The sequence below is a fragment of the Sinohyriopsis cumingii genome, chromosome 6 (genome assembly GCF_028554795.1).
Source record: "Sinohyriopsis cumingii isolate HCF-2022 chromosome 6, ASM2855479v2, whole genome shotgun sequence".
NCBI lineage: Eukaryota > Metazoa > Mollusca > Bivalvia > Unionida > Unionidae > Sinohyriopsis > Sinohyriopsis cumingii.
The window spans coordinates 63,158,970-63,173,486 of NC_142966.1; the positions used below are offsets into that span (position 1 = coordinate 63,158,970).

General features: G+C 36.4%; 1 protein-coding gene across 2 annotated transcripts in view; it reads left to right on the top strand.

The window, feature by feature from the left end:
* Window positions 1-14,517, top strand: part of LOC149797075 (transient receptor potential-gamma protein-like) — a 179,518-nt gene that overhangs the window by 104,378 nt on the left and 60,623 nt on the right. For both annotated transcript variants that reach the window (XM_089961750.1, XM_089961751.1), the window contains exon 3: window positions 697-1,224. In XM_089961750.1, the coding sequence (XP_089817876.1) occupies window positions 697-1,224 (528 nt within the window). The remainder of the gene's footprint in view (window positions 1-696; window positions 1,225-14,517) is intronic.

Below are 14,517 nucleotides of genomic sequence, written 5' to 3' on the forward strand. Positions count from 1 at the left end.
CCGGGTAACTTTCATTAAACATAATGGGAAACTTCCTCTTTTATCTCTTCCCTTAACTTCAAGAAGATTATATGTCGCACTGAAATCATTATTAAATTGTTTTTTTCAATACAAATTATGTTGACATTTTATCGTTTTTAATAGGACTATTTCTTATTTGTTGTTGTTGTTGTAGGGCTTACTGCCATTTCTCAGAGAAAGATAGGCTATGAATGGCGGCCAGTATATCTGGTGGAAGAAGAACCTGGGAAAACCCCAGTAAGAACTACCGACTCACGTATGCTACTGGCAGCTTTCTCGCATATCCACATTGGCCGAGCTTGAGACTCGAACCTACGCAGACAGAGGTGAGATGGTAGTGATTGGTAAAGGCGAGTGCTTTCGATCACTCGAACACCTGGGACCTCTAATAGAACTTAAAAAATCTAATGGATACATATTAAAATTTGATATCAACCATGACCAACGTGTGAGTGTCAGCACAGACTCCTACCTTCGGTGTGGAATTTGTATTGGGCAGATCAAAACTCACGTTACCACATATGGCAGTTTTTATAAGCAGTATATATATATATATATATATATATATATATATATATATATATATATATATATATATATATATATATATATATATATATATATATATATATATATATAGTCACGTGTGCTCAGTTATAATCTGTCTTTTTACAGGCTCTCCACCACACAGTCCCTTCCAGTTCCTTTACGCCGGATATCACCCCAATCATCCTAGCGGCTCACCGAGACAATTATGAAATCATCAAGATTCTGTTGGACCGTGGATACCGTATCCCAAAACCTCATGACGTCCGGTGCAGCTGCAAACATTGTGTTATTCAGAGTAGGGAGGACAGTCTACGTCATTCGAGATCCCGGATTAACGCATATAGGGCTCTTGCAAGCCCATCACTGATAGCTCTATCCAGTAAGGACCCTATTTTGACATCATTTGAGTTAAGTTGGGAATTGAGGAGACTGAGTAAGTTGGAGAATGAATTCAAAGTGGATTATGAAAAACTGGCAAGAAAGTGTCAGGAATTCGCGGTGGATTTGTTAGAGCAGACGAGAGGCTCTAAAGAGTTGGAGATCGTCCTGAATCACGATACTAGCAACCCTGCTGCCATAGAACAGGAACTGATTACTAACGACAAGATGAAACTAAGTCGGCTTAAACTGGCCGTAAAGTATAAGCAGAAAAAGGTGAGTATCTGTCTGCTACAATTGTACTAATTCTTGTTTCCTAGTGGTTCCTCAGACCATTATTTAGTCTAACCATTTCGATAGAGAACTGCAAGATATATTAGACACGAAGTCGACGTCATTGTCAGCTCAGAGTAATTTTTGTTGTTGTTTTTGCTTTGTTTGCAAGCTCATAACTCTGAATATATCTGAAAGTTAGTGGAGATTGTTTTTTCCCAAAGCGAATCCCACCTCTTTGGGATTTCAAAGATTAGCCGCTAATTTCTACATATTTTGATTGAAATCGACGAATTATGATGCACGCGTTTGTCTTTGGATTTATTATTGCACAAGAAAGCAGTTAAACTGCGGTTTTTCCTTGCATTGACCTTGGGTCATGCCTCTGTGTCTTTCCTTACCCAATTCGGCAAAGTTCCTGAATCATTTGGAAATCACTGAGATGACCACCCTATGACCATCGACACACGTTCTCGGCATACAAGAGCCAAGTTATTTATACAACCAACATTGGGCCCTGAGTTTCTTCTCTCTTCCCCTGGGACTAGCACATGCATCATAACTTAGAAGCTGTTTATAGACCAGCGCTTCGATATATGCCATTTCACCCGTCTCCTGCTCCTGGTGTCATAACTTGGCAGCTATTGAGATCACGACCATGTAACTATACTTACGCTTCCTCGACGTGAAAAGTCATATATGTAATTGAAATTGGTCCAAGGGTATCTCAATCGCTCATGGTGATTTGCTCTGTTTCACAACTTAGAAACTTTCTGCTTTGCCAGTAGCAATAACTATACAGATTTACTTTTTTCATTAACGGGGAAAATTATTTGTAATATGTAATTGACTTACGCAGAGAAGGCGATACATATTGTTTCACGGAACCCCTGTTCTAATTAATTAGCATCCTACGAAGGATACTCATATTTACTGAAAAGTTTCAGTCTTCAGAAGGTATTGAACAAACCTACAGAACCCGTCAAATCCAAACAAAATGACGTGCAATCTTTTGATGTAACAAGTAATATGGGAAAATCTGTATTGTGGCCAAAACATCCATTATACGATAATGAGTAGGATCCCCTGTCATTGCGAAAACATCCATTGCACAATAAAAAACAAAACAATGTATGGTCTCGTATCATGGACAAAATTTCCACGATAATAATGAAAGGTCCTCACATCGAAAGATAGGCGGCCAGTGACAAAAATTGGGGGAAAACTATTACAATACACGATGCGCAGATAGTCCCAAGCAAAACAACAAGTATGCCACCTTCATTGCAGCAGAAGCAGCATCAAAGCACGTGAAGGTCAGCAAGTTCAACAAGAGTTCTGGCAGGTTAATTTAGATATTCGCCAAACTCAGGTGAAGATCTCAAGGAACCACGCGAGAGTCTGATTGAATGAAACTAAGATAGAGGCAAAGAATCGAAGGCAATATCACCGCCTTTGAAAAGTTGATGAACGTGATGTTTCACGTTAAGATCGAGTCTGTTGTATTGGGGTATAGTCATTATGTTTACGCTTCCTCTCACGGATTCTAAATAAGAAATACTTTTAACGTTAAATGATCACTCCAGCATTTCATTAAACCGAGATTTTATTGGCATTCTACCCAAGTTATCTAAAAGAATCATTTCTATATTTGAAATTATTTTCAAGCATTTGATAGTTACGATTTTGTAAATTCATATATGTTTTCATAATCTGTTAGTCAAGAAAATTATCGGAAAATTAATTCATAGAAATGGACAAATTATTCTTCTTCCAGTGTTTGACAGTAAACCTCATGTTCTCCAGAACCAATTACTGTAATAGTAATTGATTCGATTGGTTCGTTGTAAGTTCTGAATGCATATTGTGGCCGGCAGTAAGAATTATAGAATGTCAGATTTCTGTTATAACAAGTTATCTTCAGAGAACAGGCAAGGTCATGTTATTATTTCGACCGCTTGGTCGAATCCCCCTGCACACCTGCAGAAATGATCATTCAAAGTTGTTAAAAGGAAAGGAGGAAGTTCATCAAGTTTTGGAATAAAGCACATGATCTGTCCGGACATTCAAGAATGAGCAGATATAGAACTTGAAAGTTCTTGTAGATCAAAATATTTAAAACTGACGAAAATCTAGACGGGTTCAGAATATCACCAAGTAAACATTATATTGGAATATTTTGTGAGTGACTGAAGAAATCCGTTATTATAGTCGCTAATTCGCTATTTGCGCTCTCTACTTTAATTGTATGCAGATATGGTCCCTGTAGAATGTGCAGCCGTAAATTTTGACATTAAATAATAATTGATGCTATCGATCATATCATTAAGTATTTATAAAATCCTCATTTGCAAATGTCGCAGCTGTCAAACAAATAATGATCAATAGAAGAGTGCCAAACGTATAATCTTAAAAATGCGCGCCCTAAATCGGTTTTATTACTGATATTACTCCGTAACCTAGAGTTCAAACAAATGTTCGGAAGTAAAGCACTGTGGATGCCATCGATAATACATGACTTTACATCAGTCACTTCAACATTGGTCTTTTCTATACGATAAAAATGATTATCAAAGTTATAAATAATACCATTTTGATGATTATTGTTAATACATTTTAATAAATGCAGTAACCTTATGTACCCTTTAGTTCGTCCATCCGTTACAGTGACAGATCTAGTCAACAATGACTGGACATGGAAGATATTTCTCTGAGGTAGAAAAGCGGTTGTGGAATATGTAATATTTGTTATACTACAATGCATTTCTAAATATTGGAGATCAATAATTCATATCCGTCTGACAAATGAATCCTATGAAATCGTGCATATGTGATTTCTAAAAACGGTAGCATGGATATGATGGTGTTTCTCTGTTTAGTCGAGAAAGAGAAGAAATTCTGAATGCCTTAATATTATCACACAATACCTAATGTTAATGTGGAAATGATACCTATCATTATACCTAATGTTAATGTGGAAATAATACCTATCATTATACCTATGTTAATGTGGAAATAATACCTATCATTATACCTAATGTTAATGTGGAAATAATACCTATCATTTCCGTTAACACATTCTTAGCGTATACACGATGACCTACCTTTTTAAATAATGCATTTTTAATGTGAGAATGAGGATTGAAAGAAAAGAATGGTTACCGCACACTAGCATTAGTTTTGCATCAAATACCTTTATCACACTTTGTTAATGGCTTGCTTTTGAAGTACAGAAGAAAGAAAAATAGTTTCTGCAATTTTCATTTATCGACCATGCATCTTCACTAAAGTTTTTGGATGAGTTTATGTGTTCTATAAGAAAGAAGCTAGCTGAGACTGTTTTTTCTCGGGGGGTGGGGGTGAATGGTCATGGTCACTGTTATTGAACGAGATAAATCGTTTCAACATAACAGTTTTAGCTCCATACCATCTACATTGACCAGCTTTTGAGGAGGGTTTGCAATTAGAGCATGAACGAGGCATACTAATTTGAGGGTTTAAAGTTCGTTGTGATTACAAGAAAAATGGATTTTCGGATAACACCGGTGTCTTTTGTTCTAAAATAATTTTTGGTCAAAACATTCCGTATAGCTTGCATTTAGTGTAAAAAAAAGAAACCTATCGATTCTGGTATCTAAAGGTCATGGGTCATTGTTATAGCAAGATTAAGAAGATAAGAATTATTTATGCACATCAAGTTTAGTTCAAGAACGAATAGGTCGAGGTCATTGAGACACGTTGGTCGTTAACAAGCCATACTCTATCTGAGCCATCACAGAGAGCTATTATGTATAGGGCTGGTAGATGATGTGCTGTTCGTGGTTCACTGTATCCATTTAGACTGCTTTGCGTTATTATCACAATGGTAGTTATTTTTATAAGTCCATATATATCAATTCAGTCTCTGCTTTCATGAAACTTGTTATGCACATGTAACAAAATTATCGAGTATAATTTTATGTGCGGTCTCCATCGAGCATCTTGGGGTGTACGCCATTTCTCGAAAAGAACTAGTTCTATTTCAGATCAGTACTACTACATAACTGTAGAAAAAGTAAATAATTACTCATGTTTTCACAAATCAGTGTAATGGGGGGGGGGGTCGGAATGAAGATATGCATGCCCCACACTATTCTTTGTGCCTAATAATATCCATCAACGCATACATCGTCAGGAATGATGTAGCAATTTAGCAAGTAGGTCATCATTGTCCATTTTTCTATGCATTGCTGACAGAAAACTGTTCTGTTTACATTCGTCTGCACCCCAATGCTATTTTTTATTGTAAGTATATCAATGTCACAATCACAATTGCAAATTGCAAGAGTCATTAATCACTATATAAAATGTAGACATATTTTCTACGCTCATTGGAAGCAAACCTATTGTATCACTATAGACAGCTTTGGGATGGTTATATTTTTCGTTTTGAAATTTATTTCAGAAGTTGACTTCTAAATGCCACTACATGTAATAATATACAAAATGACGACATATTTCAAGGAAAATAAATCAATACGACTATTATATTTGTATTTCATTTAGATTATTATTTGTATTGCATTTTTTTTTACAAGATCTGTTCGAATTGTGAAGATAACACGCGTGTATTAAATGAATGTCGCAAATATAAAATGAAACTATCACAGTTTTCCCAGTCGGATAGAATATTATTCTGATCATTTGCGTGGAAAGACTGTCAATTATTGGGAACGAAAAGAAAGGAAAATGAAAGAATATCTTGGCAATGATTTTCAGCTTTGGTTGTAAGCGACATAATAATAATAATAATAATAATAACAATAACAATAACAATGCGAATAGTAATAGTAATTTCTGAGGATAATACATTTGTTTCTGATTCACTCAACCAATCTAACACATAATCTGTATAGTAGAATATTACAATTATAAATTTAACATGTATGTACAAATATAGCTCGTACTAAAGTGTCCAACACATTGACCCATAATTATTTTTAAAAACACACACACACACACACACATGTAAAAGGCATACATAAGATATACATATAGGTTTGAGAGATCGGTAGATAGTGGGTGTATCCATGTTAGATATCTCCTTTTGTATGAGCTGTTAGATAATCAGAAAGAAGAGCTTCGGATTCCTCTTCCAAAAGATATACTGGCCGCTATGCCTATCGTGTGCTGAAAAAATAGCATTAACCCCAGCCCCCAATCCACCAAAACAAAACGACCCAAAGATAACTGAGTCTGATTCTTATGACGGTTGATTGTTTTCTCAGATGCCCTCAAGCTATTGACTGGTCCATTCATATACACACAAGGGTCATAGCTTCCGATGAATTAGTTTTTAAATCCAAAATAAGATGTAGAGAAATGTCAATATTTCTATTAATTGCGACTCAGTTGCTTTAATTCAGATGTCGCATGATTGGTTACATTGACGCGCATTTACAGTTTTCATTGATGGTCTTCGTGTTGGAATGAAAATAGAAATTAATCATTTCCTTAGCAGGATGATTGTCATTTAGATTTGTTTAAAAATATTCCATGGATGCATTGTGCGTAACTTTTATTCCTGCTTTATTCTGAGGAAAGACTGGCATTTGGTCAGAGGCAAATAATAAAGGAACGAATCAAGATGGCACAGAGGTTAACGTTTCAACTTGCGACCAATAGGGTATGAACTACAATCGGATCAGCTTGGATCGGACATTTTACTACAGTTGTCCTAGCACTTTATAACCTACTGTTGCACACGATGTTGATTCTAAGTGAATTGCCTATGTTTTCCTGCTCATTTTTATTTTCTATTATTTTATTTCTTTGTTGATCTATATTGTTTGTGTGTGTTTGTTTTCTTTTAATTGTAAAGTTAAATAGCATTCAGTTGTACAGAAACACATAACAATTCAATCTAAGGCATGAATATTTCGTATCTCAAGAAAAAATGTCGGTAACGTACGGCTGAAAGTAGGGAATTGTATGACTTTATATCCCTGCACAAAAGATGCCTTTTCGAAATCACACATTCAATAACATTTTAATTATAAACAAAACAACATTCTGTAAAAAAAATTGCGAAATACGAAAATCTTGCCGTTGTTTGGCTAATGCTGTAGGATATAAAGTCACACAGGCCAGCAATGTTCTTGTGTGTGTGTGTGTGTGTGTTGCGTTCCAACCAAATTTTGAATCTGATGTATTTATTTTGAGTTGTATCTCAACTATAAAAATTACTTCGCTAATAGTATGTGTAAGAGAATCGTTTGAGTTCATAGTCAGGCATGCCCATAAAACGGTGGATAGCAAACAAAATTTGTATTTATAGCCGAAATTAGAGTTAGGACCGGTATATCCTCACTATTGCCATGATAACCAACCGCATTAAGCATCTACGTCAGTGCTGTCCAACCTTTTTGACACCATGGGCCACTGAAAAATGTTTTTCTTGAAGCCGAGGGCCGCAGCAGAAAACTGAAAGGCAACGACTATATAGCTACTCGAGCTCTGGCGGGCCATTTAAAATCAGCCCGCGGGCTGCGGGTTGGACACCATTGATATACGGGCTCGACTCAGCGCTGACTGTATTGTTCATTGCACATGAATATATTAATAAATGATAAAGGTACCAGTCAACTAAATAGATACCCATTCAATTTACATTACAAAAACTGAGTTGGCATGATCGGAATAGTATTAATGGACTGGATCAATGTAAACAACGACAAGATAGCATCCTTTGCTTCAGCGTGTTTCCTGGCTGTAGCATCAATGAATATTGATGAAAAAGAAAATCAGTTGTAATATTTATATTCGTAGAGCATTAATGATATTTGTCTGATTCAGTAAAATGGTAATATGTCTGGCTTAATCAGAATAATATGCAAATATAATAACGACCAATGTATCTGACCTTTGACCTTTTCTTGCACTAGAGGATATGGACAAATTTTGACTATGCGGAGGTGGGGGGGGGGGGAGGGCGATCCTACGAGGCATGTAACCATTCGACGCATCTGATTCATCCTAATTGATCAATAAAGCTAATTGGTAAGCTCCAATTCAGGCATGACCGGCTAAAGACAATACATTCAGCAGACGACATTATTCTGTCGGATTGAGCAGTAAACATTCCGTTTCATTTTTTGTTGATAACTATATTATTACTCTATGAATTATTCAACATGATCATTAACGCAGATAACAAAATGAAATTGAAAATAAAACCAATTAACGGAGACTACGAATGGAATATATTTTAACTTATGCAACGGAGGAATGAGTTGCTGAATGCAGTTGCTGTACTGTAAAACAAATGTAAGGAGCATTTTAAACGAATGAACAGTTAAGATAGTTACGTTATATTTGTAATTATTAACATTTGCCATAAAAGTATACAAAAATAATATATTAAATAAATATATGTGGCAGGTGTTCATCAGTGTTTCCTTCTTTGGTAATTGGTTGTATTAGAAGTATGCATGTTTAAATATATACTCGAATACTGTAGTCAAACTGGATCTACCCAAAAGTAATTTGCATTTACCTGAATTGATGTTTGCGTTGAAACCAGCTTTTCAGATACAGTTGGAAGCTTGATGAGAATTGTCAGCAACCTGAGTCGATCTGAAGCTTTATCGTAATGATATCAGATAACGTCTCCTATTCGATATTCAAGACTAACGGTTCAGAAGTATTCGAATAGCGCAGTATCTTGGTTGGTACATTCGTCTTGCATCTCGGTGGTCCTGAGCTTGATCACCTTTTAAAACGCTCTCAAGGGTTGCACGTGCATGTTGTTCTGTTCGTGTTGGACCTTTTTCTTGACCTCAAATCATAACCCGCATAGTTGTTAAAGCACAAGAGAGGAGCCGACACTAGACATTGAAACAAACATAAGAAAAAGAGTTACTGAGGGGAAAATAGCGTAATGGAGTAAAATAAACAGTAGGCATATAACTTATTAATAGAATTTATGAGTTTCCATAATATAAATTTTACTTTGCATTGGGTAGAATTCATTTTCAACAGGAGAATAATGTGTGTCCTCATTCAAAATTTTGAGGGTAGAGAGGAGAAGGAACGGTCTGATTGATCGCAAAAGCGTAACTCTCTTTAGTTTTTAGAAAGACAATCAAACAAAACGTGAATCGAATCTTCATACTCAAGCCCTCATTAAAACCATTCTAAAAAATTACAATTTATTTCTTCTAAAATTGTGTACATGGTATCTAATGAGATTTGGAAATTGCTTAGTCTAGACATTAAAAGCAATGTATGTGTTGCAGTTTAGTCAAAGGTAAAAATTCCACTACAAATAGCCCGTACTCTATAAATAAAATCACTGAAATACTATGTAGATATTGTCTTTTACAATAACAGCCTTGAAACCTTTAAGCGTGGTTGAAAATATCTATAAAGCGTATGGAGTTCTTTTAGGGAGCTAGACAGTACACAAAGAATATCTAACATTTTTCTAATTAATCAATTTCCGAGGGGGAGGAATATTTACCTCAGACAAATGGAGACCGGTGGTGGAACTAAGGAAACGAATGCTTTAACTGGTCTTAATTACGACAGGGAAACAACGTGCATTCAGGGAGTTCATGTTCGATTTATGGGGATGTTATTTCACTATTCCATCTAAAACTTTTTTGTATCGACCTTTGACTATTGGTAAGTAAATAATATAGCTCATAAAGCTACCTTTCGTCCTGTTATGTGTAGATCAATTCTTGCGTACGATCCTCAGGTCAAAGAAGCGAGCACTTTTGCCTTATTTTGGTGTTGTAATGTGAATTATTGGACGAAACAAAAATATGTTTCTTTTGCAAAGATGGAGAAAAACAAACGTGTTGCAGAAAGGCAGACTGAAGGTAGGCCGCTTTTCGTACCCAGGCACTGTCAATACCTTGGTAATAATTGAAGGTATTTCCCAGAAGAAACATGAAAGGTTATATTTTCCAAACAGACAAACCTCGAAAGATGAAAACAGTGTTTGCATTTTTAAGAAAGGGAAAATATATTTGTTTGGGGGTTCACGTGGGCATTATGAACCATCAGGCATGCACGTAAATGATTTAGTCTTTATTGCCATGAAAGAAGGTTTAAGTAATTAGCCAATTTCAAGGAGCAGAAGTCATATAATGTACGGTATTTATGAGACTTTGTGACTGCATGGATAAATGTAGCAAAATGGACCAGCACTACTTTCTTAACATAGGGAATTCTCTGGATATATTTAGGTATATGTGTTTTGTAATTTGAGAAGTGAATAATTCTTTGCATTTCATGTTGGAGTCCTATTTTGTATTTCATGGCGTGAAGTACTAATATTCGACTTAGAAGGATTGCTGCTGAATCATACAAATGTCAAACAAGAAAAAGAAAACATGCATGTGTGAAACTATTAGAATTTCTTGACGTATGATCATTAGGTGCTTGGGAAATAATTATTTGTAGTTCTGGCACGTTTAAGAACCTTTCAGTTGACAGCAACAGTTGTCTTGATGTCCTTTGAAATAGGAGAAATATGGACTGCGAAACCAAGATTGAAACAGAAGTTGTAGTGAGATCCTTCGCACATAACACACTCTATAAACAATAAATAAGTGTGTATGTTGAAATAAATATTAGCCCTTCTTCGTCGATAGACCTAACTAGGCTTGTTTCATTTATACCTTTTACAGATGACCATGTTAGGTAATGCTTGATTTATTTTGCAAGAGGGGGTTCAGTTTGATTGATAAATACATGTACGTGTACTAGAGATCACCTATAATAATAATAATAATAATAATAATAATGAGGACTTTGTATAGCGCCTAATCGTTAGCAGTTTTAAGAGCATTACAATATTAGACAACATATAATGATATGATTACAAAAAACAAACACCACGAAATTAGAAAATATAAAAAACATACTGAAAATATTTAAGGTAGGAAACATTATTAGGTCTTTAAGTTTGTTCTTGCAGTCGAAATAAGTGAGTTTTAAGAGCACTCTTGAATGGGATCACTGTGTCTTTGTGTCTAAGTTCAGTGGGCAATTCATTCCACGTTGCTAGGCCCTGGTATGCAAAAGAACGTTGTCCATATGACTTTGTATTCATAGTGGGAATAATGAGTATATGATTCTCAGAAGAGGAGCGTAAGTGTCTTGCTGGTGTGTACACATGGGTGAGGTCGGATAGTTATGTTGGACTGGAGTCCGTCAGTGAAACGTAGCACAGAGAACAAATTTTGTGTTTGATTCTGGCTCGAATGGATAGCTAGTGTAGGGTACAGAGCAGTGTGGAGGTGTGCTCTGATCGTGGTACTCCAAGTATGATCCGAGCAGCTGTGTTTTGAACTTTTTGAAGTTTCCGGAGTAGATATTGAGACGAACCAGACAGAAGTGAGTTACAATAGTCCAGTCTTGAAAGTACTAATGAACACACAAGTGTTTAATGGCATCAACTGAAAGATATTTGCGAATGGAGCTGATGCGTTTCAGCTCAAGATATGCAGCCTTGCATATGTTCATGACATGTTGGTGCGATGTGAGAGTACTGTCCAGAGTAATACATAGGTTTCGTACTAACTGTGTGAATTTAATGTTGGTGTTGCTGATATTTATTGTTTGAGATAAAGGATGTGAATGAGAAAGTCTTTTTGTTGTGATCAGAATGGCCTCGGTTTTATCATCATTCATCTACAGCTTGTTAATGTCATCCATGATTTCACATCAGAAATGCACATCTCTACACCTTGGATGGTAGCATCAACTTCAGTTGGGTGGCTAGATTTGTATATTTGGGTGTCATCAGCGTATAGTTGAGACACTGGATGATGATCTATGACATTTGAGAGCGGCTGAGTGTATAGAATGAAGAGAACAGGTCCAAAAAGAGACCCCTGTGGAACACCAAAATATAGATTAACTGGGCTGGAGTGTATTTCATTTGCATACACAATTTGTGTCCTGTTGACCACGTAGGAGTTAAACCGCATTACGGCTGTATCATGAATGCCAAATACATGCTGGAGACGGTGAAGTAATACATCATGGTCTATTGTGTGTCAAATGCTGCAGACAAACCAAGGAGGGTGAGGACTGCAATCTTTCCGCTATCCAAAGCAGAGAGAATGTCAGTAACTACTTTTAGAAGAGTAGTTTCAGTACTGTGGCAAGGGCGATATGCAGATTATACATTGCTAAAAAGACTGCTTGAATTAAGATAAGATACAAGCTGGGATAGAACAACCTTTTCTAAGATTTTTTATATAAATGGGAAATTAGAAACTGGGCGGTAATTCTTTAAATCGTTATGGTCGAGTGTTGGTTTCTTCAGCAGAGGCTTTACATTGGCAGTTTTGAAAAATGATGGGAATTCCCCGGATGAGAGAGAGGTATTAATAACATCAGTTAGTGAATGTCATACTGGATCTAAGCACTCAAGCAGCAGTGATGTTGGAACTGGATCAAGTTCACATGACTTTGGTGCACTCTTCATCACGATTGTACGTACGAAATCCATAGAGACAGGTTCAAATGCTGCCAACGGTTGCCACTGAAAATATTGTATCCCAACTGTATGGTGACGACGAGTCAATTGAAATTGTGTTGTCAAGCTTATCTCTAATGGTTTGCACTTTGTCATGGAAGAAATTTGCAAACAGGTCCGGAAGGTCGACTGGAGAGAAAGTAGTTGGAAGTGGTGTACATTTGTTCCTTGACATTAGCTTGTTAGAAATCTCGAAGAGCTCTTTGCAGCTGGAACTTTCCATGATCTTTGTACTGTAGTGGACTGATTTCGCTGCATGGACTATATTTGTGACATTCTTCTTAGCGGCTTCATAGATTTGCTTATGAATAGTGAGTCTGGTGGAAAGTCAAAGCCTCTCAGCTTTACGGCGGTCTCTTTTAGCAGTGCGAAGCTGGTCCCTAACACTGCTATACAATGGAGAACACTTTTGAATTTTTTCTCTGCACTTGGTAGCTGGGGCATGTTTGTTGAACAATGACCGCAGGCAGTTATCGAGTTGTTCTGCTGTAGGAGGTAAGCAAGTTGTTAGGTTTGCTTGGGTGCATTAGTTTGGTTCTATTTATCATACGGAGGTTTTTCTTAGTAGCAGGTAAAGGTGGAGGGTTAGGGACTGATACGTCAAGATGGCATATAATGCAGAGGTGATCTGATGCAAGTTCGTGGGATACCAGGGAGGACCGTAGAATGTTATCATCAGGTCTGTGAAGAATCCAGTCTAAAATGTGACCATGTTTATGGGTGGGTTGGTTAACTGACTGTTTGAGGTTGAAAACATTAATGGAATCTATGAGTTTTTATGTGTTTGGGTTTCTGGGACAGCCAGAGTGAAAGTTGAAATCTCCAAGAATAATCAGGTTGCCACCTATCGAATTTCCATACTCCTGGAGGTTCGGAAACTGCTCCAAAAAGAGAGATTCAGTCAGCTTGATTTTTCTACTAGGAGGATGGCGGTATAAGCAGAAAAAATGGACTGACCTTTGTGAGTGTGGTTTGGATTAGTTCAAACGATGTGTGGTCGAAATTGAATGTTGTGGTGTGGTTAAGACGTTTGATGATGGAGTTCTTTGTAATGACAGCAATTCCACCTCCGCGAGAGTGGCAGGGAAACGAACTGATGGAGTAACCAGTGGGTGTTAGATCCGCGCACTTGGGCTCATCGCCTGATGTTTTTAGCCATGTTCTTGTCCGGAAAAAGACGTCGATATTCTGGTCGAATATAAAAATACATAATTGTTATTGTAGAAAATCCTTTATCTAACACATGAACTTGTCTTTGACACATATTGTTTCGAATCATTTAGTTTTTATTTGATTTAATGGTAATACGCATGTCATATATTGGGTTCCAGATCGTTTCGTCATAATTCTTCATTGCACAGTGTGTCGTTTCGCCCTGAAACCAGTTCGCCATTCATATGATATTGAGAAATGGTGTTTATAATTGACTACAATCAAATGAATTGTTGATACTGGGAGAAATATTCCTCGCATTAATAAAAGACAAACCTTTATCATTTATTTCTGTAAGGTAGAAGAAAAAATCCGTGATGTAATTTCTTGTAAATAATATACATGTTTGTATGACAAATTTATGACTTAGTCCCAAAGATCTACTGTAATATCAGTAAAAAAATGTAACTTAAGGAGATGACGTCGATATAGATTTGTCTACCACTGTAAGTTATTGATCCTTTTGTATTATAAAATTAATTCTAAATCATTGATTCCACTTTAGATGTCCCTTTTCTTATTAGGTTTGATTCAGCTTATTATTTCAA